The sequence below is a fragment of the Indicator indicator genome, chromosome 2 (assembly GCF_027791375.1).
Source record: "Indicator indicator isolate 239-I01 chromosome 2, UM_Iind_1.1, whole genome shotgun sequence".
Classification (NCBI taxonomy): domain Eukaryota; kingdom Metazoa; phylum Chordata; class Aves; order Piciformes; family Indicatoridae; genus Indicator; species Indicator indicator.
The window spans coordinates 40,267,369-40,294,101 of record NC_072011.1 but is presented as its reverse complement, the minus strand read 5'-3'; the positions used below and the strand labels follow the sequence as shown (position 1 = coordinate 40,294,101).

The 26,733-nt window shown below is 35.6% G+C and overlaps 1 protein-coding gene across 1 annotated transcript in view; it reads right to left on the bottom strand.

Annotated features, from left to right (window-relative positions):
- TTC27 (tetratricopeptide repeat domain 27) overlaps positions 1-26,733 on the bottom strand; it is a 111,405-nt gene that overhangs the window by 52,936 nt on the left and 31,736 nt on the right. The window contains exons 9-10 of the mRNA XM_054399091.1: positions 22,439-22,505; positions 293-406 (exon numbers count right to left, since the gene is read on the bottom strand). Coding sequence (XP_054255066.1) covers positions 293-406; positions 22,439-22,505 — 181 coding nt within the window. The remainder of the gene's footprint in view (positions 1-292; positions 407-22,438; positions 22,506-26,733) is intronic.

The window sequence follows — 26,733 nt, the reverse complement described above, 5'->3', positions numbered from 1 at the left end:
TTTCAGTGCTGTCTACAGATGATTTGAGTAAAAACTATTTAAAAATATGCTAGCAGTAGCAGCTTAACATTCATAAACTATTACATTAAAAAACTCCTCAGATCAGAAGTCAGAAACTAGAGGTAAGAAAACAAAATTTTAATTTCAATCCTTCACAACTTGTCATGTTTTCAAAGGCAGTGACTATTTATTACTTGTACATTTAAGAGTTTATCTCAAGAATGGCAAACATAAAAGGATTTGTGGTTTATACATCTAGTTCAGAGACAACAAGTCAACACAGAAGTCTTACCTGTGTCTGCTTCATTGCCCGTTCCATTCTGCGAGTACTTCCTTTCTCAAGCTTGGTCCGAAGGAGCAAGGCTGATGTCTGAATGGCCCAGAACTTTGGCTGAGAGAGCAAGCACTGCAGAGAAAAATAACATTTTTTTTCATTATTTCGTATTAAAAGACATAGAAGACAGAGAAGTTTTAAAGTGTTCTCAAGCACGAATGCTGTTTCCTATTCTGAAAGCCAAACACATGGCTGTAGTATTTATTTCATTAATTGAAGGCTGTACAGATGCTTTAATTGTTTTCAATATAAAGGGTAGCCATCAAAACTATTTTCTCCTCAGCTAGGGCAGCACTGTGTGTACACATATCCATATGGTGCACATGTCAATCCACACACATTGAAATGGCTGCTCAGAATGAAAGGAAGATAAAGAATTTAATACTGAGCAGTCTGTCTCAGCCTTCTCCACACCTCCAAATTGAACAGCTGTAGACAGCAGCATGGATCCTACTTCTTAACACTGAGCACAATCAGTTCTTTCTTGGCCTCTCATATGAGGTGTTCCTATGCTTACCATTGACAGCACTTCCACATTACATAGACGGAAATTGCTAAAAATTGGAAGGATAATAATTAATTTAGAATTTGCCGTGACTTGAAAATAACAGAAAGAATTTTTGATGCATAGTAGATGTATAGGAAATACAGAATAATCCATTTGAAAAGCTTTTCTAACGACATAGTAGGTTATCACTTGGAACGCCCTGCCCTGATGTTAGGAATTTGGTGTCAGTCTCCAACTACTAATTTAAAAAAAAAAAACAAATATGAGCTACATAACCAATACAACTTTAATATCCCTTAATAATGGACAGACTGCATGGATTCTTTCCAGTGTGGTTTCAGACACAGTAAACCATTTTTCTGTTAGACATTCACTTTGAAAAGTGAGACAGCAGGAAAAGTTCCTTGCTAATTTTATTGACACTACAAATGTGATCCAGCTTCTCTGAGAAAATAAATTTGTCTATAGATATTTGTAGACTGGAAAAAAAAACCCTAGCAGTTTTATTCTTTAAAATTGTATTTTGCTGGTTTGTGTGAAATGCCTGACAAATTTCTGTTACATTGAGAAGTTTTTCTTTTCCCTAGTCTTTTCACAGGAAAGGAAGCAGAAAGAAACAAGCTAGAACAAACTCTCTCCAAGCAAAACTATTAAGGGAAGAAAGGTGACAGCAAATGAAAGCATAAATGAAAGCATAAACACAGGTACAGCCACCATGAACTTCACCATCAGCTGATCTTCTCATGACTAACAGTCTCTGCACTGGTTCTTTCCTGACTTCTACTCAGAATTACATTAAGAAGTACCCAAAGATTTCTAAACCATTTTCTGTGTGCTGAGGACCTATGTGCTTGGGAATATAACCACAATGTTCTATATTCTGTATACTGTCAAGTGTCCTTTTACAAACTAATTATGATCAGTAATTCTGTTAGCTGGTCCAAATCCTAGTTTTAAGAGCTCATCTCTCTCCTTGTCTAATTACGGGAAGTTCAGTCTACTACATATTTTTTGCTTGGTCCTAAGATAAACCCTTCACTGCAGGACAAAAGGAAGGCATTCCCAACAGAGGATCTTGGTTTCTGAATTTATTCATTGGTGGCTGTTCAAGGCAGCTGATAAAAACCCCTTAAGGGATTGTTAGGGCAAACACTTAAACAATGTTTACTTTTTCTTTGAATCTTCTTTTGTGAGTAAGCTTACCTTTTGCCCCATTTTCTCCACTATTGGTATTCTGCCATAATATTTTATTTTTCATTTAAAGGAAATTTTGTCTCTGCTACATGTTGGTAGATATTAATTTTTTTAATGAACACAACATCTCTCAAAAGAATAATGAAAACTAAAGGGTTTGACTAGTAATTATCCTAAATGTATTTTAAAGTCTAGTTACAGCCCTTGTCCAGCAGCAGATTACCTCTCCCTTCTTTCTGGTTCACCTTAGCAACTAGCACAAGCAGGGCATTACACAAAGCCTGTACACACCATCCAGCTCTGCAAGAGAACCAGCATCTCAGGGAAGGCCTCACCTTTGCCTCTATGTATACCTCCTACATCACTGTTTTCGCAGCAATTTAAGGAATTATGCTGTATGAGTGTATGTAAAGTCATATGGGGAGGTAAGAGAAGCCAAGTGAAACAGAGTGGAAGACATTGCCGAGGTAATTATGTTTCACTTCTCTGCAGGAGCAATATCACACTTAGTTTGCATCACATTGCTGCTTTTTGAAGATATTAATGAAACAAAGTGTAAGGTGTACCTGATATACAATTACAGAAGAAAAAATTAAATTCTTTGAGTTTTATTGATACAAAAAAGCACTGTAATTGCATAGGACAATTAGAAGCAGGCCTGCTTTCACTTAAGAAACACTTCTAATTTTGTACTTTTACTGAGCTCAGTCCTATGCCAGAAATTAAATACTCACCTTTTCATTGCCTATTTGTAAGGTTTAAAGCACCACTGAGACAAAATAATACATCTATAAAGGGCACAAATGTTTGTACCTTAGGGCTGCAAAGAATAACTTCAAAACATACATCCAAAACTATTAGGCAAGCTTAATCTTCTAACCAAAATCTCCATATAGTCTAGACAATAAATATTTTCTTTTAAGTCCCAAAGCTTTGTATTTTCACCTGAATATAAATCTAAACTCTATTAATGAGACTACAGGTTAAAATAATACATGTGGGAAAAAGAATAACTAAAGATTATGGAAGTTTGGTTGGCATATCTAGACGTTTATTATACTATACCAGAAGGCAGCTAAGAAAACTAATCTAGAACAAAACCACTATTGAGAATCTTCACAAGTCATCTTTGATCTCACTTTAGGGAAAGAACAATAAAATAAAGAAACACAGGAAAATCAGATGAGGTGCAAAAAAAAAAGGAAAGAAAATCAGGTTAGGCAACATCTGCACTGAATAGAACTTTTCACATGGGAAAACTAATGTCTTCAATTCTTTACCACATTTTTTTCCTACAAACAAGAACCCTTTATATCACCATATCAAAGTTTAAAAAGGAGATTACTGAAACATTATACAAGCCAGAATATTCATTCAATATATGACTCTTACATGACATATATATTCCTTATATATGGAATGAAACAATATGATCCTGAAGTCTTAATAACAAAGTAGTCTGCTATTGTACAACACCTTCATAACAGCCCATTGCTATGAAAATAACACAATGGCAAGTAATACCAGAACTGTGAGATAGGTGCACACTAGTAATGACACCAAGAGGCTCTCAGGTACCATTAACGAATGACTCAGTCTCATCGTTATTCAGAACGCAGCCAGTACAATTTTGTTAGAGAAAGAACAGTTGCACAACTTGCAGTATCTACACAAAATTATTGCTGTACAAGCAACCAATAATTTGCAAGGCAAAATTCTTGCCTCTCGACGCTGCTTTGCAGACATATCTGTTAATATCTGGTGAAGGACTCTATCACTGAATGCTACCTTAAAAGTGCTCGATTTGTTTTTAAGCATACAGCAGAGGATTCTTGGACATAGAAAGTTCACTGAATTCAATCCTAACAAACAGGAGAAGAAAATCAGTAAGGGATTAGGGAGAATTTGGTTTTCTTTTCCACAGTTGCATCCAAATAATCTGACACTTAAATTTCTGTGTAACTAAAGCAACTTTTCTATTAAAAAAAAATGTATAGATGGAACTGAAGTTGAAATTGTTTTTGAAGTTTCTTCTAGCGCTGAACTAAATTACAGAAAAACTAAACCAAAAGAAATAAACCAACCCTGACCTACAGGAAAACATGAGAGATGCCATATTATTGTGGTAAAGTTTCTTTAATCTACATATTTTCAACAGAAGACTATTTTTTAGGAGAAACAATTCTGGAAAAAAAAAAAAAAAAAAAAGAATGTAAAGGGAGCTTTGCCCCAGGAAGTAGTTACATGAACTTAAAACCATTCCTAATTGCCTAAAAAAGATTGAGGCAAGCTGAGGTCCAGAGGAGAAGCAAAAAGTATGCAAGTTTTGAGAAACATCAAATCCTCTGACCCTAAATGAGCTGAAATGAAGGTGACCTCCAACACTATAAGCAGCTTTCTGGTTGAAATAGGAAATGTAACTTTAAACAGTCATTTTGTTAGAACTCTGGAAGGTAAAATAAAGTACATTTATAACTAAATGGTTTCCAGTATCAGTGCAATTTTATGTTGCACTGAAAAGCATAAATATCAAGAGGATAAGAAAAATACTAGATTTAGAGTTACAATTAAGCAGTAGAACCATGGCTTGGCACAAAACAAGCCTGTCAATATGATTAGTTTTTGCTTTTGTGCTTGGTGTAAGAACATGCAAAAATTTCATATTTGCTGAAACAGAGCAAGTAGCTTTTCTGTTTAAAACCAGCATGTGTATCAATTCTACTGTACATGCCCATCTCAAAGATTTTAAAATAAATAAGAGTCAAAATAAGATCTCATTATATATCATCACCATGGAAGGCATAACAATGAGGTTTCACAGACCTTACATTCCTCCTGGTAGTGTTTTCTTTCTTATCATTACACTCCAAAGTTTACTAATCCTTCAACGACCACAAATTAAGAGGATACCAGAGTAACTATGCACATACACAAACCCTGGAAATACAGAACTAAAATATATTTATTGTTTTCTAAACAGGCAAAATGTAAACTGATCTAAACACCAAAGGATTGTTTTTAAGCACAGAATGCTGTTCTTCTGGTGAATATAATTACTTAAATGCAAAAAAAGTTGCTTAGTAATCACTTAAAAGAACAGTGACAAACTTTTAGTTTTAGTGTAGACAAAAGGAGATATTTCCTGATTATTGCAGTACACATGCCCTGTACTCTTAAATTGCCAAAAAGCTTAAAAATGCACCTAGAACTACAGAATGTTGAATAATGATCAGGTTTTTTGTTCCACCACTGTCTGTCTATTTTGATGGATCCATTTTGATCCATCCATTCAATCCTACCTCATGTTTTTTCCTCTTTTTATTTCTCATCCCGGCACTATATATGAAAATTTGCTATCATTACATATAAATTGTATTTTATATATAAAATGATAGACAGGGTCTGCAAATCTGTGTGTATTCTCATATGACTGCACTAAAACCGAACCCTTAAAATAAAACATGTATCTCTAAACCCTCATCTAATTCATCCCAAAGACTAAACAACCATGATTTTGAAGAGGTTATGTCTTTTTCATACTAACCAGGGAGCTTCACAAACCATCAGTTTATTGAAACTGAAATACAAGAAGGATGTGGAACTTTTAGAACTGGTCCAGAGGAGAGCTACAAAGGTGATCGATCAGAGGGCTGGAGCACATCTCCTATGAAGACAAGCCAAGGGACTTGGGGTTGTTCAGCCCTTCTCTATAGGCTGTAAGGCCCAGGGAGACCTTGTGGCAGCTGTTCAGTACTTGAAGGGGGCCTACAGGACAGCTACAGAGGAACTTTTTACAAAGGCCTGTAGTGACAGGACAAGGGTAATAGCTTCAAACTGGAAGAAGTTTGGTTTAGGTTAGACAATAGGAGGAAATTCTTCACCATAAAGGTGGTGAGGCACTGGAACAGGCTGCCCAGAGAAGTTGTGAAGGTGCCAGCCCTGGAAGTGTTCAAAGCCAGGTTGGATGGGGCCTTGACCAACTTGGTATAGTAGATGCCCCTTCACATGGCAGTGAGGTTGGCACTAGATGAACTTTTGGGTCCCTTCAAACCCAAACCATTCTCTGATTCTACAAATAATCTGAAGTTTGAAGGGAAGCAACTCCTATTCCTATATACTCAAATATAGGATATAGAATTCTTTTTCTTTCTCTGAAAGTATCATGTTAATGCATAGCTACTTAACTAAGTTCAAAATTCAAACAAACTGACAGAAAAAAATTTCTCCTGGAAAGTGAGTTGGAAAAGGTGGTAGCAAAATGCAGTATACCAAGTTCAAACCCACTGATTTCACTATACTTGAAAAGTTAAACTAATGGATTCTGCAGTATAATCCTCAATTTATATAAAACATCATGGCCACATGATAGTTATGAACAAATAACAGTGGTTTTCTTGGGAATAAACAAATAGGATGCTGAAGGACATTATTTCAAACTACCTTCTCATTGCAACTTCTGTCATCTATAACCACTGACACTGCAGACAACATTCTCAAGTAATAATTTTGAAATTTATACCACTAATCAGAATGGCAATTTGAGCACCTATAAATTCTCCACCTTCCTATGTATCATTGACAAGAAATACTTTGTATTTCATTGTATGCGTCAATAGTTGGATAAGACCTACTAATCTTAAAAACAAATTTTGGGCATCTGTTCAAGATAGCAAACATTCGGATAAATAAGGTGTTAATCTCTAGAAATGTTAGGATTGATTAGGCACAAGTAATTAGAAAACATAAGGCTGTATATTCTGCAGTCACATTTTATTAGCTATGAATGTCTTCATATTTTCTAAGGGTCAAAAAAAACCCCAAAACAACACAAACCAGATGATTCTTGTTGCAATTTGACAATTTCTAATCCTATTTGTCAAAATTATGTCCTTAGAGAGCAACACAAACAAGATAATACATCAAATACAAGTATCTAATTTAAATTGTGCATGGCACCTTCAGAGTAAGAATACCTCTGCAGTTTAACAAGAAAACAAAAAATAATGCAATGTTTGAACCTGTATGACATGAATTAGTAGAAGTGCTGCATTTTCTTTATTAGGTATTTAACTGATTTTAACGAGTTGTTACAGTGAGTCAGCATATTAAATTCAGTCTTTTTTGTTTGTTTTGGTTTGTTTTTTATATTTTCAAGATTTAAACGACTCCTTCTCTTTAAACACATTGTGTCCGAGTGTCAGGTAAACAAGAGAGACAGGCAGAAATTGTGAAAGTACTGAAGTGACAGAGGAGAAGACGTGCACACTGCCATCTTCCAGCACAGCTTTAATATTCCATATATATTTCAGTAGGTTTAGACCACACGTTTGGCATATTTTTTCCAAAGTCTAAAGCTATTCACTCAACTGTATGACAAGGGTTTATTTTGGTCTATAAAACTAATCTTGAGACTGTACAACTGAAATAGCTTTTCACTGCAACAGGTGTTAGCTGATCATGAGCAGAGCTCTTAGCTGCAGACATACGAAATATCTCTCAGTGTTAAAAAGTCACGAGCAAGGCCAAAACACGACCAGTGACCTGCATCAAGGGACTAGTTTAATTAGAATGGTATTTTTAAAATTTGCTTTGTCTGGTCTTGTCTGGCAGCCTTGGCACTCAAGTCGTAACATAACATCATCATAAATACAGAGCACCTTTTGTTTGAATTTGACAGCTAAAAAAAGTTTAAACTACCTGATTTTTTTTTTTTTTTTTACATTTTTATATATGTCGGTGTATTTGAATGAGATTCTTTCAGATATATAATTTCACAGTCTTGGCTAACTGAATGCATTTGAAATAAAATATTAATTCTGAGTTTTAAAATGAAATATATATATGCACAAACACACATGCAATGGACAATTCCTGTTTTCCCCATCTGCAACTATGAAGAGTCATTACAAATTTTCTCTTTGTCTGCCCACATTTTATAAAGCAAGGTGTATGCAAAGATATTAAAAATCTCTTAGTTAAACAGTTAATTAGACTATATTAGACTGATTGAAAAATGAACATTAGACTCAGTACAGAGGCAAGTAATTCTACTTCTCTAAAAGCAATTGAAAGTATTTCATTTAACCTTGGTTTGCAAGTGACTGACTCTGGAATTTATGGTATCTGAAATTTATCATGGCTGAAGGTACATTAAATACAATGTAAGAGTTACTTAGTAGCTGGCTTAATCAATTAAAAAATTAGAAGGGAAGATGAGAATAAAGTTTATTCTCCAAGACTTAAAATATTCCACTAGTGTATACAAGAAGGCTAAAATAATTTCACTCTAACAATTTTTTTCCACACTTTTATTTACTTTTATTGCCAGTGAATCTTCTAGACAGGTTCTCAACAATTTTGTTGTATCTTCCAGTCTCATGTAATTTTGTTCCCTTAAGTTTGTCAGGGGATGCAGACACCTCTGGAATGACTGTTTCATCCAAGTGACGGAAAAGATATGCTCTATAGTACATATTTCTGTACAGTACTTGCTCTGTGGTACAGATTTCAAAGTGAATAAAACCCTAAGGTGTATCTCTCATCCTGCTTTAGTTTTTAACTCAATGGAAGGACCGGGTCAAGAGACATCTAAGTGTTTGCATAGATACAATCAGTTTCAGTATTATACTAGCTGTTATGCTAGCAACAGATCTAAGGGAATATGAAATCAGCAGGCTCATTACTAAAGCGAGCTGTCTCTTTAAAAAGAACAAAACACTCCATCGTGTACAACTCTCCTTATTTCCTCTAAAGTAAGACTATAATTTTATTTGTGTAGATGGCACTATAAAAGTCAGCCAAACAAAGTGAAGAATAATTTGCATTGAAAGGACTGCATATTGTCTCTTTCCATGGAAGGTATTGGAAAGAAATGTTGAAAATAGAACCATGAGTGAATTCTTTTTTTAAATAAACACATCTGCTACTTTCAAAATTTCAGCTCTGCCAAGAACTTCAAAGACTATGATCTGTTATCTGCTCATAGATGCTGTTACTGTCTTCACTAGAAATAGCAAGAGACTTCATCTGTCTCTTCTAGCTACCCTTAAAAGAAAGCATTCTTTGTTGAAAAAAAAAAAAAAAAAACCAAAACAGTGGAGCTCCTCAGTAATAAAGTAACGCTACTCCATATTCTCCAGCATCCTTTCCTTTTGTTCAGTCAATCCTCAGACTTAGTATACTCAACTGATTGAGGACTAGAAGTCCAGATGGAGAAAAAGGATGAATTTCCAACAGAAAATAGCCTCAGACTTCACAGCTTGTTTATTCATCTTGTTTTCTCTAGCAAAGGCAACATAGGTAAAAATTCAGGTAAAATGAGGCTACCTTACCTCTGGTCTGGGCTGTTGTGTCATTAATTAGAAGAATATCCAACTTACCTTTCCATTCTCTGCAACTGACTCATTTGAAACCTGAAGTCATCCCTATCCCATCTCTCTTTTGCAGTTAATTTTATTTTACTTTTTGAAGGGCAGGGACTGAAAAGAAACATATGAAAGGTCTACCTCTGCTGCTTTTACTAATGGATATAAATATCTTGTTCTGTAAAAGGCTTCATCTTTTTCCTTGCTTCTGCTGTAATCTACACTTCCTCATACACAGAAAGAATGTAAATCAAAACATCTTTCTTTCCCTTTCACCAAGTACATTTTTCAATAGTCTACACGAAAATGGTTATGTACTTGTCAGAACAATGTTCATGTCCAAAACTCAGTCCATATCTCTTTCTTCCTTTTCCTCTACAGTCTTTATGTCTTCTGAATACACATCAAGAATTTCCTGAGCTTTCTCCTAAGCTGGATGTTTCTGTGGTTTTTCTTGGAAAAAAACTCCTGTCTCACTCCATAACCCTGTGACTCGGAAACAGGCAAATATTGTCTGTATTAAGAAAATGAAATTTAGGGGGTATTTCATGTGGACATAGGTATACTGGAATCTGACTTCTGGTCAGAAGAAACACAAGCATGTGATGGCTGCCTTTCTAAGTAGCTATGAATGTAGCTCTGCAGATAAAACTGCAATGTTGGCCCAGTGTCCCCTATATAATATACTTCACAGCAAGAAAGGTCAAAAAAAATGAGCACCGAAGAAACATTCCCTTGCAAGGGAAGCCTCCTATTTCATAGAAAAAGCTAAATGAAAGGAGTACAAAGATTTACACTTACTGAAGAATTTTCAGTGGAAAAAAAAAAAAAGACTCAAAGAAAGCTTTGTATGGATTGAAATGTAACAAACTCAGAAAATCAAGTTCACATCACCTTGCATGGAAGAAAAACAAAACAAGAACTAGGGGAGATGCTTGTAGTGAGCTACAACATAATTTTTTGATTCTGTATCACTGATCACTGATCATTTTAGATACATTGAAAAAATAATTAAAATCAGGTTCTGCTAGGAAAATGTTCCCTCTTTCCCCTTTAGGATTTTCTGCTTTCTAATAATAGTGCAAAGCTATCATCTGAGCATCAGATTATTTGTTCAGTTCTTACACATCCAAACTACAGATCTATTCTGGATATCCACATTTTTTAAAATTTTCTTTCACATTAACATGCATCAATGAGTTGATACTTAGCAAGTTTCTAAGAACGTAAGGCTCTGCAACAATACTAAGTGGTATACATATTGCATCCTCTTGTAAGAGTTAAAAAAGAAGTAGCTTTTCATGCTGTTACTTAAGTGGGGTTTTGGGTTACTGAGGGAGGTGGTTGAGGCCTCATCCCTGGAGAGATTCATGGTGAGGCTTGATAGGGCTCTGGGCAACCTGATCTAGTTGAGGATGTCCCTGCTTACTGAAGGGGAAGTTGGACTAGATTTTACGGTTTTATTTTGGTTTGTTTTTTCTGTTCATTTTGAGAGACTATTTAATTAAGTTCAGAAGTAAGTTTCTTTGGAGGTTCTTCTTTTTTTTTAAGAAGAAACCAGAGAAGAGGAGGAAATGTCACAAAGAAAGAAGATACTGCTTTAGTTGAAGGAATTTGCTTTCAAAGACTAGTGAAAAGCAAACCACAAAAGATATGGTTCTGTTCTCACTTAGAATGGAGCCCAGCAATACTAGTGACACTTGCTCGGTTTGCTACCAAACATATTACTTATTCTGTGTCATGCTGAAAACTACTTTAGCCAGATTTGACTATGGTAGCATTATCTTTTCTAGCTTTGTGGTTTGGACTAATTCCTGATAGTGCACAAGTATAGACTTCCACACCACGTCACAGTGTTGCATGTATTTCCTAAGGCCCAACCTCAACAGCAATAAATCAGGTTTTTGGATTCAAAAGACTAGACTTTAACTCTTCAGTACCAATGATAAGGATTTCCCTAGGTATTAAACAATGGTGAATTCCTCATTTTCACTGTTCAGCCTCAGGAATTTCACTGAACACATCATGTGCTGTACTGATAATACTCTGAAAACCAGAACAGTACATTACAGAGACTGCCCTCTGTGCAAGCAGTAAAACAATCAGTTTGGTTTGAGAATGGCTAGATATAACATTTTGAAGCTAGTTTCAGGACTATATGCAATGGTACATCCTGTCTGAGGACAGCAATCTGTTTAGCCTAAGACAACAAAGCAAATGACTGAAAGTCAGTGCCAATGGAGAATATTTTCTAACTTGTTCCATTTAGACCAGCCATGCGGGAGAAGAAACATCCTGCTAGGCATTCCCTTGGAAACTACCACAGTAGGCTTTTAAATCCTCTGCTCCACTTGCTCCACACCACCTTCAGCCTTGCCTTTCCTCTGACAAGGACCATTTTTGAAACAGACAGTACTATATGTTAACTTATCCTCTGCTGATAGAAATGTATTCCTCAAGGAAGCAGTTACAACTTTTCATCTTTCCATACCTGGCACAGCTGTCTGTGGTGACAGATAAGAACCATGATCTATCAATACTTCCTTTCAGTTGGTCAACTCTTTCTAAGCAAATTTTAATTTTTTTTTCATAGTATTTCTTACTCAGCAAAATCCAGGGTTTTGGGGGGGTTTTTTTGTTTGTTTCTGAAGAATACTGCTGCTATAGAAACTGCTGTTATCTTACTCTAACAGAAACTTTTATCTCTACCTTAGTAAGGACAACCTCAACACAAATATTCATTTACAATAACTATCCTTGAAATACTTTTACTGAGTATCTTTTGCAGGGAGAGAACGTAGGCTGGCAAATACTGGTTCTCAGACAGATTTGGAGCATAACCATAAAAATTATACTACACAATGGAGCCTTGCAAGCTATCTTCATATCCTCAGTAAAAGGCATAAAATTATCATCTTGAAAAGAAACAATTTAAATGTTTTCGTAATTTCAAAAGTTTAAGATTAGTCAATGCAATAACAGCAATACTCTACCAGTTGCATACAGTTTTTATATTATAAAACTGTCATTTGTGAACTCATCCTATAATGATGTCAACTAGTCAAAATCAGCTATCACTGAAACCATCATTTTACAGAGCAGAAAATTCTTACACATTCTATTTCTAGAAATCTGTATAAGTTATTTCCTCTCTCATCTTTTGTCTAGACTAGATAGAAGTCATTGTAGAATATGTTGGCTAACATACTCTGATAAGCATACTGAAGAATAATCTAGCTCACAAGACAAAGTATTTAAAGAAAAAAAGCCCAAGCTCCAAGTTAATGCAACACATGCTTAAGGATAGTACCGACAAGACAGTAAAATTTTCTCAAATGTCAAAAAACCAGAAACTAGTATCTAATGTCATGATTTTCACTTAAGTTCAGAAAAGGCCTCAAATTTCAGCTTTACAGATAGAAAAACATTAAATAGTTTATATATTTTAAAACATTTTTGCAAATTGTAATATACAGAAAATGATGCTTTTAAATGTTGTTTGCATTAATGTGAATAGTCTTCATAAGTACGTGCTCTACTTGCCATGATTAATGCAGCCAATCCAAACACGTCAAAAGTATTTATACCACACCATATTATCATATATGCTAAGTATATAAATTATGCACAAAAAAGTTTGAATTTTCTCACAGTTATCAAGAAACTATGATATATATTGCCTAAACAGTCCACTAAATGAGCTAACATTGTTTCCTTTTCCTGATGCAATGAGATAACCTTCATAAACAAAATATGAACCATTCCTTTCCATGCATTTCCATAACTGGAAATAAGTTTTCAAAAGGTCACAAATGCTATATGTAAATTACACTATGAAAATGTCTTGCATATTTGATGCCACAAGTAATTATTAAAAACAACACTTTGCTTATCAGTATGTAAGTTATTCAAGTAAAACTGTATTTGTATTAGAAAAAAGGCTGAGTGATGAGGTGTGCTAGCAAGAATAATTTTTTTTTCTCCTCTTTATTCACAATGTACTGTTTAGTACTAGACTTCAAGCATTCTGTCAATATAAGTAACAGAAATCTGAATGCAGATGTAGATAAATATTTCACAAATTAACATCTTAGTTTCTATTTGAAAAATTCACTTTACTATTTAAACTTACTGTTTTTAATAGAAAACAGGAAAGGAAATACTGTAGAAACAGCAGAATCAGAGCTATTTAACCTCTGTCTTTCTATAACACAACATGCTGAAACCAACAAGGGCAATACATTGATTACTGTTGAACAGGCAGGGCTTTACTGAAATGAGGACAGCTAAGCATGTAAATGGGTATTTTGCTGAGTCTAAGCTATAACTGCTTCTTTTAAAAAAAATTCTTAAAATAGGTAAAAACTGCCAAAGCTTTACCCTTTACATCTCCTTTCAAAAGTCCATGGTGTGTAAAGTCTGAACTTGAGTAAACATAATTTTCTCCACCAAAGAAAATGTCAGAAATCCATTCAAGAAGACTAAAAGAGCAAGGGGGTAAAAAAGGGGGAAGAAAAGAAGGGAGAAAAGAAGAAAAGAGAAATAAAGAAAAGGGGGCAGGAAAAAAAAAAAGAAAAAAAAAGGTAGAGAAAAAAAAAGAGAAAAAATAAAACCAAGAAAAAAATCATTGAAGATATTCAATCTTTTCACCCCTATTTTTGAGATGCTTTTCCCAAATTATCTTCTAGGAATAGAAGAATAGCTACTAACTGCACCTGTTTTTATTTAAAAGAAACCCACCCTAATACAGAGACATTTTAGTGATGACAAATGAATCAAAGAGTATCAGATTTGCATGCTACAGACACCTTGGTGGGGAAGGAAAAATACATACTTCATGACTGCAGCATTCTAATCAGACCTATCTTAAATTGTGTAATAAGTTTAACAAATCGTTACTTTTTCAATAGCTCATCTTCAATACAGAACAAAGATTATTCGTGGTGCTGATATGAGGAATCTTCTAGTGCAAGCTACAGACATGATGAGAGAAAATTAAACTCTGTTGCTTAGAGACAGTAGTAGCAAGGTGACTAGAAAACGAATTCAACTGTCTTCATTCTTTTAGATGCTATGGAACAAACAAGATTAGTATTTTAAATGTTAGGAAGAAAAACAAATGAAGGGAAAATACTAAAACTAGGCAGAGCAGAGGGCAAGATATTAGGGCAGATAAATAAACTTAAAGAATAATTCTTCCTCACACATGGTAAAAGAACAAAAATGACTAGCATTTACTTCCTGTTTAATACATCCAAATAGGTGGATCAGTAGAATATACATTCCTTTTAAAAAAAATGGTGACTGCTAGTACTGATGACATATGAATTGAATTGATCATCAGAATATTGTCAAAAAGGCTATTAAGCATTACCCAGAGTAGTGAGAATGTCTTATTTCCTTCAGATGATACCTCAAGACAGCATTTTGTTGGGGGTTAATTTTACCCTCGTATAGCAATGAAATCTTCCTTGCTGAAGTAAATTATAACAGATATAACTGGTGAAAGACACAAGAGGGGAAAGGGAAGCCTGCAACATGTCAACAGATGATCAGAGAGGTTGCTAGAAAAAAAAAAAGCGAGCTGCTGATAGATAAAGAGGAAGGAGGGGGAGACATAAGATTGCTGTGGGAAAAAAAATGTTACTAACCATCATCAAATTTGCCTGTTTAACTGCTCAATCTTTTAGACAGGTAAATAATCAATATTTAAACACAGCTTTTATGCTCTCTTATCGTTGCAGTTTCATTACTAAAATTTATCAGTTGAATAATTTGGTACAGATTTTGCAAAAGTGCAGACTATTCTAGAAAGAGAAGGCCAAATTTATTCCCAAATTTCTTCCTGCCTAGAAAGATACACAATGAATCAGGAATAATCTCCTGTAAGACATGATTTAAGGAGAGCTGTGGATCCCATGGACTCAGGGAAGAATATAGACCACAGGGGAGAACAAAGTTGAAAGGGATAAAAGTGTCAATTATGTTGAAATCTGATACTTTGTAGAATAAATCAGACAGACTGCTACATCAGTTTGGAATGGATCGCAAGCTTCTCCCCTGTCCTTCAAGACATGTATCATGTGACACTCAGTTCCTTTACCCTAAAACATCTGAACGCATATGGTGCAACAGCAGCAAAACGGGCTGACAACACTAATTTCCTCTCCACAATACATTGTAAACACAAGTACCAAAAACTTTAGGAATAAGCTTCTGAGAAAGCTGGTTGAGTCTTAACATGTTGATACTCTTCTACCACACTCAATTTGATTTTCCAGCAATGTATGACAGACCAGAAAGCAAACGTGCATTAAATTAGCAGCAAGTGTTTAGATCCTGACCTTCTTGGAAAATGATGCAGACTTTACAATAAAAGTGCTTAAAAGAAAAAAAAAAAAAAAAAAAAAAAAACCACCACAGGGGGAAATACAGTGCTACAATCTCGTAACCAACAGAGGGGCAACACAGTTTAGAAGAGAAGTGAAAGAGACTTTTTACAAAGCCACAAAGTTACAACAGTAGACACACATGGCACTCTTAATGAGCTTTTCAATACTCTTGCTGTATATAAAACAAAGAAAACTGCAGCTATTTTGTCAGCAGAGAAAAATGCACTTCTTTTATTTAAGCTACATAAACAGCTTCTCTTTAGAAACCCAACTGGCATGTTAGCTTTATAGAGATTTTGATAGGAAGGCTTTACATTAAAAATATCACATGCCATGATTTAATTGCTCCCTTATTCCACATTAATATCACAAATGTCATACAAAAGATGAGAAAAATAAAGCATTCCCATTTCCACCCTCTAATGCCTCCTCCCAAAGTCCCTTTCCTACAGTGAAAAGCAGAACACAGTCATAAATGCATACATACACACACACACTCACTCAGTAAAATGTACACTACAGTTCTTTGGTGTGATTTTTAAAGGTACCATGAAACATCAGTTTCTATCACAGTCAATAAATGGCCACCTCCAAAAAAAAAAAAAAAAAAAACAAACTTCTATCCAACCATTTTTAAATTCCTTAGCAAAACCAGTCTCCTATGGAATCACCACCTCACCACAGTGGATTCATGCCCATCTGGTCCAGCTTTTGAATACACAGTATTTCTTTGATTTTGACAGACTTTCTCCACATGCTCCAAGTCCTTGATCAGACCTTAGTATCTTTCATGTCATTACTGGAACAGTTTCAGAATGATCAAGGTATTTTTGTTGGAAGATGGTGAATAATTTTTCAATTTTGACCTCTGAGCAAAATAAAAGCTTTTTTTTTTTGCTTTTTTACCCCCCTCTTTAGGAAAGATATCCTCACCTTTTTAAAGTGCCAAAAGACAGAAGAGCTGCCAGAGCTTCATCTTTCTGGTTTTCACCACTGATAAAGAAACCAATCACTCTCTATAAATGACAGAAATCTCAGGAATGTATCAAACCAATGCAAATAAGTTTTCCACAGTACCTTTTCTTTCCCTTCTCATCTTCGATGGATTTCAAAGAATATAAATACAGGGCTAAGATGTGGGAAGAACAAAGGAAGAGGCTTATCTTCCACGGTTTCTGGTTGCTTTTCCTCAGTCCCCTATAGGTTAACACTGTTGCTACTAGTCAAAGTCCCTTAATCGTTAACACTCTAACAAGGGGGAAAATGAATATTCTCCCACACTGGGCTAAACACTCATCAGATTTACTGTGAAGCCCATTCCTCCTGGATGAAGCAAAGCCAGATGGAGGGGTAATGTTAAGGACCAGTTTGAAGCTCCTTAATCCTGGAGTGTCCTATCAGACTGATAAACACTGAATTACCTCCCCAGTATGCAAATTCTAAAACATAGTATATGCTTTTTATAAAGGTGTAAGAACTTGTATTTCAGAATCAAATCTTATTACTTTTCTTAAGACCAAATTTCTTTTTTTGTAAAAGAAAAAAAAAAAAAAACGCAAAACAGTCCAGTATTTAAACCTTCCCCTATTTTCCTGCAAGAACTAAACAATCAATATTAAAACATAAAGGAAGATTTACCAGTTTTTACACAGAGGCTTCATAAGTTTCTGGAAATCTTTTACGTTTCAGAAATACTTTTAGTTTCCTGTCCTATAGTTTGTTTGCAACATATCTTACGAAGCTTTAAATGTAACTGTTTAAAAACTCTTTTAAAAAATATACTGAAATATCATGTACATCTTTGGTTTATTGTCTTAACTGCATCACCTATCTAATTAACAATGTAAACAGTGAATATTTAATAGAGGTGATTTTAAGACCTTACTTTTGCTTATTTACGAAAAGGAATTTATTTATTTTTTTTCTAAAATGTACAGAAATCAGTGAGGTACTTGTGAACTTCTAGGAACAAACTACTGCCCAACATAAAATCCAGCACACTTCACATTTGTATTTTACATTAAAAACAATCAACTGAAAACAAAGATGGATGAGGAAGCATATTAAAGGCATTGCAAAACTAACCTGGGGAGGTGGGAGGACACTAAGCTAGTAAGCCTCAATATGAAAGATGTACTGAGGTAGTTCCTTGGTTTCTCACATTGTCTGCTTCCTACATTCTATACAAAAGCTCTGGAGAAAAGAAAATATTCTAAGGAAGAAAGCAGTAGTTCTAACAGAGAAGCACTGAGTTTCACTGCTGGCTTGCTGCCTCTTTTCCTCTCTTAAAAATATCTTTAGTCAGTTAGCTAAACCAGAAAGTCTGCCAAGAATTATATGCATAACTGTCTTGGAAGTAGCTTGTGTGATACTTGATTTCTAAATAAGATCTTGGCTTTCTTATGACTTCAAGTGCTTACCACAATAAAATTACAAGCATTGTAACTGTTTCCTTAAACTGTTATGCAAGACAAAAAAAGATGTTTAGTTCCTCTTAAGATTAAATATTTAATTTTCTGTTTATTCTTAAGTACATGTCAGCTATACTACCTCTCATGTAAAAGTAGCAATGAGCAGAAAAAACCCCAAATGTATCTAATTTCAACTATAGATGAACAGCCTCAACGTTGAAATATTATGCTGGTGATAGAGAAACAGATTTGATTAGAAGACCTTGAGCCCTCAGGTCAAAATTGTTTTACCAAGAGGAGCTATCCTAGCCAACAAGACTACATACACAGGTATGCAGTATCTGTTACAGCCTCACATCTTGCTTCAAAAATCTGCAATACTAAAAGTAATTCTTAAAGTTAGTACTTTTGGGATGATGGCAACTATTCCCAAGCGACTTCAGTAAATGAAAAGCAGTAATTATTTCGTATTTAACTGCAGTCACCAAGCAATGACTTAACAAATATATGTATAATTTACAGAAACAGCAATTTTCAACTTCTCTAGATATAAAAGGGAATTTAGAATGCCTGTTTGCCAAACTAGACATAGTATGATTCAGGCACATCATTTACTTGAGTTGACTTTGATCGTCCTTTCCCTCTCATACTACCTGGAACTTAATTCTCTCTGCTCAAGAGAAATTGCAGGTCATTTGCATTTGTTTTGCAATGTTCAAAGCAATTCACTGATTATTAAAAATGCCTTACAATTTCTCAAGTTTCTTAAGATATCTTGAAATGCCCTCCTTTCTTCAGGAAACAAATTTCAGCAGATATCAGATGAATGCATGACAACCATCTAACCAGCCTGCAGATTTAGGAATCCACATGTAGGCTGAGAAGATGCCTGCTCACACACACACACAGAGCAGTTTAAATGATGCTAAAGAAATTACTAGAGCAGTACTGATATAGTGATCATTTGTTTGTCTCACTAGGTAGTACCAAAGCTTGGTAAATACCTTAAATACAAGCGAAAACACTGGCAGTGCCACTTACTTCCTCAGCTAGCAGACCAAGGCTGTGTTAACAATCACACAAGAACATCCCTACTGCCAGAGAACAGTGATGGAATTGCTTGGCTCAGTGACTCAGAGCTAGGATGCAGAACTGCTCAGAGATTTTATCAAGAAGTTGTGCAGGTGACTATCCACAATTTTAGACTCATGCAAACTCCATAAAACATGCCTTTACTGAAAAGTAACTCCTGTTTACATTTTCTAGGCAAGATTTAGGGTGCTAATGTTACAACTCATACTTGTTCTTGTTTGTCTAAGGTTGACTTGCATCCCTACATCCAGGTAACTTGGAAACATTAAGTAAAAGCTTACAAAAAAACTATTCTGATAGTCGAATTGATTACTTCCTCTAATTTTTAGGATATTGAAATACATTATTTTCTCTAATTTTTAGGCTAGCAGCTACTGCTTTAACTCACTGCTGTCTACTGAATTCTGCACTTCTAGAGAGATTCGTGTTTGCTTATTGCAATATACCATTTCTTTTTGCAACTCAAAGCACAAAGTAATAGAGAAGCCTACACCTATCTTTCAGCTGTGTTTCTCTGGAGATCTATCCTGATAGTGGCTGCTGATCTTATAAGCTTGAAGAAAGCTATAGCTGACTTAAAAGTTTTATAAAAGTCAATAAATAAATTAACAAAAACATGAGCTCCCCACAGTCACAGCAATAAATAAATATTTGAGGATCAAGTTCCTCAGCTCTTCACTTTTTGAGGAATTAGCCACTAGGTGGCAGAAAAATGCAGATTAATTTTCTCATCATTGTGAAGAATTCAGCAAACAGATCTCTTGCATCTCAGCAAGCAACAGGATCTCTCAAGCAATGTCAGATAAAAGATGACAGTAAAGTTGATTATTGTTCTTGCCTAGTATTCGTGCTACTTTTACTTTTTCTCCTCTGATGTAAAACCTGAAACATGTTTAAATATTTGAAACATTGACTGTTAAAACAAGTAAACCCCACTCTTAGTTTCATAATTCTGGAAAGTAGATTGTTATGGGAATAAAGCCAATCTTGTTAAAGATATACTGTTATCACAATATCACTCAATTGCATATTAAAAGGATAGAATATCCTCAAGGATAAGTTATTTCAAGATTCAGGTATATAATGGAAGCTTTTCTGTCCAAGAGCTATGCAAACAGTAGTGGGTTGTGGGAAGACTGAAGCAGGAACTGTACAAAAAAAGTCCAGTGAGTTTGACAGGAAATAAAATATGATAAGCAAAATTCTGAGCTTTCACAGAAACCTCTCAATTTGACAAGAAGAATGGCAGGGTTTGTTTTAATGAAATTACATGCACATCTTGAAACTGTATACATTTGCATTAACGTTACTTTCACAAAAGAATTATACTGCAATAGTCTCACCATTTAAAAAAAAGTTTGCAGTGCAGAGTTCACCAGGGTTTTTTTCATTCCTGTGGCTTTTTCTATGTGTGCATTTCCTTACTTTGTACACATTTATTCTTTCTGTATGTTTTTTTCTCTCTCCATTAATGGTTATTACTCCTTAATATCCTTATTGGATACCTTAATTACTACAGTATGAACTGAGACTGGACAGCTTCATTTTTGCTCCATTTCAACTCTTCTTGCTCTCTATTCCCAGCTTTTTTAAAAACCCACAAAACTGCTGCTTAGAACAAAATATTTCTGAAACTACGAGCATATAACGAGAAAGCAGTATGATCACTGTAGCAAAAAATAGAAAACCTACATAAACTGAATTGGTTTACAGTGATTCAGTCAGCTCCCTCATTCAGATCTTATGTACTGTATAACCATAGGGGTCTAACCAAATGTTACCTTAAAAAGAATCTATTTTACATTTATCTATTGATTAACAATATTAGAATTTTCTCTTTTTACAGATTGATCTTCATTTTACTACCACAAAAAAAACCCAACAAGCATTACCATAGTTAATCTTACTGTCAATAGTACTTCTACATAACTGCCAAGTGTCAGTGGTAAAATTCTAGCTTACCTGAAATCAAACGGATTTTTGCTGAGATCCTATCTGCAAAATATCCACAAGAACTGCCTTTCTAGATGGCATTACTATGTCAATAAAGGTCTTACATTACATGGCTTGAGTAGGAAAGCAAGCTGTCTTTACTGCACCAAAGTCAAAGTCTAACATCATGGAAAGTATGCATAAATGGCAATATAATATAATGTCTGGTCTTTCTTCCTCAACCTCCCCCAGACTACTCTTGAAAAACACACAAAACCAAAAAAAAAAAACATCAAGGAAGGGAGCAAACTGTGTTTTGAGTAAAAATACTAAGTTAGAATGTGTGGTAGTTTTAGGCTATGCTTTTAAAATTTTCCACAGATCTTGCACGAAAAGTAGTAAAAATGTAAATAAATCACTATTGAGTGTAAAAAGGAAAATAATGATAATTCTAAACAATCCCATAGGAGAGATATCTACCATAAGATTTGGTTCCCAAAACAATCTCTCTCTCTTCTTGCTTCCTTGGGCTGGAAGATACTAACTGGCTTCTGCTTGACTTTGGCTGAATTGTTTTGACTGGTATTAACTTCTCTGCTTCTGTCTCTTGTCCCTTTTGTACAAGGGAGTAAGGGGGAGGTGGAGGGGGGAAGAAGCTGTTGCAGCTCCCCTGGTCTTTGGCCAGGAGGGTCCTTGTGTTGTTTATTAATTGTAATTTTCAACCCACTGCAGAATTTGGAAGTTACAGGATTATTCCGCAGCAAATCAGCCATTGAACTGGGAAGGAACATCTGATACACAGACTGAATAAATCTGACTGAATAAAGCTGAACTTCCTTTCAAATCCACTTAAACACCGTTCAAAGCGCCATAGGAAGAGTTTGCTGTAAAAATGCATAGTTTAGTATTACATTGTAATTCATATAGTTAATAAAAACTAAACCAAACATATGAAAAAAATGTTTTGTGCATGCTCTCAGGTGAAATTAAATGTTTAAATATCAAACTTATCCCACAGGAGGATGGCTCAAAAATGGGAATGAACTTCAGCATAACTTTAATTTCCCTAAATAAGAAAAAACATAATGAAATAACTGAGCACTAAAACAAGTTTGGTTTATAAACAGTTTCATGATTAATGTGGTTGACAGGTTACCACTTTGTACTTAAGTGAAAACACACTTATTATGAAATTGAGATAAGTTACTTACTGAAGTAAAAGCCAGAAGTTCCTCTTCAGTTAATTTGTGTATCGGATTGTTCTTTTGGAAGTCTATACTATAAAAAAATAAATTTAAAAAAATTAAAAATGAACGCATGTTGATTTATCTTTAGATTACCACTATATACAATACATTTTTCAAACTTGCAGAAATCTAAAAGACATTCTGGAAAAGGGTTACAATGACAAATAGGAGTAAGTAAGTACTTAAGGCTTAGACCTAGGAGCAGTTACAGAAAAAAAGAATCATTCAAGTAACCAAGATATTTTACTAGTGCCTTTGAAATGCCTTTCTCAGTTTAAGCTTATAGGAAAAACACTCTTAACAAATCCTAAGCAGTTTAAAATATTTTCTGTTTTTACAGAGGTCTGTTTTCAATTAAATTTTACGACTAATTGAACACAGAGTCTGCAAAGCAAAAAAACCCCCACCAAAAACACTAACACTCAGAAAGTGCTGAAGGGTATTCTCAAACAAAGGCCTTTTTTTCTTAATCACTCAAGGAACACAACCACAGGAGTCCATCTCTCATAAACCAGCACTCCCACTACTTTGTGGTACACAAAGTGGCTTAGGTGGGACCTGAAATATCATCTAGTCCCAACATGCCCTGCCATGGGCAGGAACACCTTCCACTAGACCAAATTGCTTAAGGCCCCATCCAACCTGACCTTGAACACTTCCAGGGATGAGGCATCCACAGTCTTTCTGGGCAACCTCTTCCAGTGTCTCAACACTCACATAGCAAACAATTTCTTCCTCATATCTAATCTAAATCTACTCTCTTTATCTTTACATGGCCACAAAAAGATATAGAATTACTATCTGTGTGGCAGAGTGCCAAAGCCTCCTTCCTGACGGCACGGGTCTCTTCCACATTCCACCATGATTACATGGGGGGAAACAGAGGGTGAAAAAGGCCTCAAACCAAACACATCAAGAGAAAGTTCTTTCTGAAGAGCACTTCAGCATTTCTAAAGTGACCACTCTTTAGGAATTTCCAACATTCAAATTAAACAGCCTAAGAATGAATGCAAATGAAGCATTCAGGATATTAAGGGATGAGTTAGAAAAAATTTTACTCTGCCAACACAAATGGAATTTATTCAAAGGACTACAGCCAAATACAGGTAAGGCTGAGAGACAAAGCAAAAGCATAATTACACCCCTTACTAAGCAATCAGAATGTTAAAGAGGCAAGACCACAGCTTTTGAAAAAAATGGGCAAAACAAAGGACAGTTACATGTTGACATATTTGGAACTTATTTTTTTAGCATATGTATCGATTCAAAGATAAATTATTAATCTTCTTCTTGTTCAAGACAGATTTGACACAGATTTTGAAGCATACAGACGCAGTTCTTCCAGATGAAAGCAGTGCTAAAATAGGGCTCTAATTTCCATTTCTGCCACATCCATGTACAATGCTTTAAGACACATAATTACAGGAATGCAAACCTTGAAAGATAAGAGAAAAATGGAATTGCTTTAATTATTTTTCATACTGAATCAAATAAAATTTAAAGCCATATTTTAAACCTGAAACTAGAGTAGAATTGTAGCTTGGCTTTAAGCATTTTTAGTGACTGTGTCAGCTCTTGTCAGAGTCCTTTATAAATGTTTCACTTCTATGCCTGTATTTGTTCTGATTTCAAGGACAGGTTAAGCAGTTCACTCCAGAGAATTTCAGTGAAATCAGAGTGGAATTTAGTATCTGTGATCGGGCATCTTTTCATAACCAAATGAAGAGAAGTCACTAATCCCCACACCATTTAGCTTTGCAAAGTATTTTCTATTTGTTCTTTAACCTTGTTTTAGGAAGTTGAATGAAATAAATGAGGGAAAAAAAAAAAACAACCAAAGAGAAACAGACATTCTTTAAAAAGATCAGCTCTGCAGAAAAAAAAAATCTGGTAAATCAGCTAATTTAATTATGAATAGTTTACAGTTTGCAACCAAATAGATTATTGGGATTACTCAGCTGTATGTTGGCAGTCTAAAGGATATGGTATCAAGTTCAACTAGTTATATAGTTTGGGACTTAATAACCTATAATCTCTGTAACAGTGGAATTAATAGCAATCATTCCAAAGTATCCCTTTTTGGATTATGACTAAACATTTCTGTTTCAAGAACTGATTTCAAAAGTTTAAAAATATTAAAGAACATTGTTAGAAGGTATTAAAATAAAATAGTGTTCTGGTGTGACTAGCTGGATAGATGAGGGGTGAACAGTGGATGTTGTCTACCTTAACTTCAGCAAGGCTTTTGATGTCTCGACGTAAACTAGGTAAGTGTGGGTTAGATAGGTGGAAAGCAAAGTGGATTGAGAACTGACTGAATCCACGAGCTGAGAAGGCTGAGATCAGCAGTACAGAGTCTAGTCGAAGCCTGTTGCTAGTGGCTCCCCAGGGGTCAGTACAGTGTCCAGTCTTGTCCAGGACTGATCAATGACCTGGTGTTCTGGTTTAGAGTCAGGAGCTACTCCAGACCAGACGACTGGACAGAAAGATATTCTACTCCTTTTTGGGGTGTAGAAATAAAAAGGCTGCACAACTAGATTGGAAGCTTAAATGGAAATTCTGTTTACAAATATCCACACAGGAAGCGTTCAGGCAGAATGAATACATACACAAATTAGACTGAGTCTACCAGGCCAAAACCTTCCAGAGTCTTCCAGCCCTACCAGCCTCATCAGGCCCCAGAGTAGGCCACAACTGCACCCCTCACCTCTTCAGGCCTACAAGGCCGTGTGACACATCTCAGAAGTCCCCTTGCCAGCCAGAGCCCTCTCCCCTACACAAACCATAAGATGCAGAGGCACGCAAGCTCTTCCCGAGGAGAGAGAGACCTCAGCTAGGCACTGCCTTAAACAGCGTGATACCAGAAACTGGAGCAGAATAACAGCGTTACAATATCCTGGGATGGCCAGGTCCTTCCCTTAGGACTAGATTTCTGGAGAACTTTGTGGTCTTCTCAAAGGTACCTGAACCTCCAGCCACCACACCTGGATGAAGGGATAGAATAGCCTCAGTGAGTTTGACAGCGGCTGACACCAAGGGGCTGTTCTGCACTCAACAAAGGGCTGCACTCAACAGGCTGGAGAGTCGGGTAGATATGAACCCAGTGAAGTTCAGCAAGGGCAAATGTAGAGTCCTGTACTTGGGGAGGAATAAGCCCCAGGTACCAATACAGGTTTAAGGGTTGACCTGCTGGAAAGTAGCTCTGCCAAGAAGGCCCTGAGTGGGAGTGCTGGAGGATAACAACTTAACCACAAGCCAGCAATGTGCTCTTGTGGCCAGGAAGGCCAATGGTGGCCTGGGGTACATTAAGAAGAGTACGACCAGCAGGTCAAAGGCAGTTCTCCTCCCCTACCACTCTGTTCTCCTGAGGAAACATGTGGATGTCCAGGTCTGGGTTCCTTATTTCAAGACAGACAGGGAACTACTGGAGAGAGTCCAGCAGAGGGCTACAAAGGTGATTAGGGGACTGAAGCATCTCTCTTGGGAGGAAAGGCTAAGGAGCCTGGGGCTGTTCAGCATGGAAAAGAGAAGACTGAGAGGGGATCCTATGAATGCTTATCGATATCTAAGGAGTCGGCAGACTCTTCAGTGGTGTCCTGTGATAGGGCAAGGGGCAACGGGCACAAACTAGAATACAGGAATTTCCATACGAACATGAAAATCATAACCTTTCCTAACTCAATAGTTTGGAAGAGAGAATTATAAACCTGCTGTTGTCTATTTAGTGCTTATGTAGCTATTTCAAGTATGCTTATACAGTTCACTATGTAAACTTTATAATATATTATTATTCAATGTACTACATATAAAATAAGTTAGGCTTCCTGATGCTTTTCTTATCAGCTGAAGACTGATGCATATATAACAGTGTAAGTAGCATAATACACTATTTTAGTCCAATTTGATGCCTGAGAGACAGCAAAAGATTAAGAAATAACTAGCCATTGGACAATTCCTTGCTTTCTTAGACTTTTCTATAGCCATTTCCTTGCTTTCTATAGACTTTTCTTTTTCTGTGTCTAATTTCTCAAACCATTGCCCTGTGTTAAAAAATGGTGAATCAAATGATGAGAAGGGATTTCCTTCTCAAGCTGCTGATACACAGCTGCTGTTTAGTCTAGCAGCAACATAATCTAAGCTATTTTAAGTGACACGGGAAACACAATCCTCTCAGTTTCTCAGCATTTTGGCATCTATGCTATATTAGCATATTATTCAAATCACACATTGGTCCATTCTTTGAATTTTTTTTTTTAATT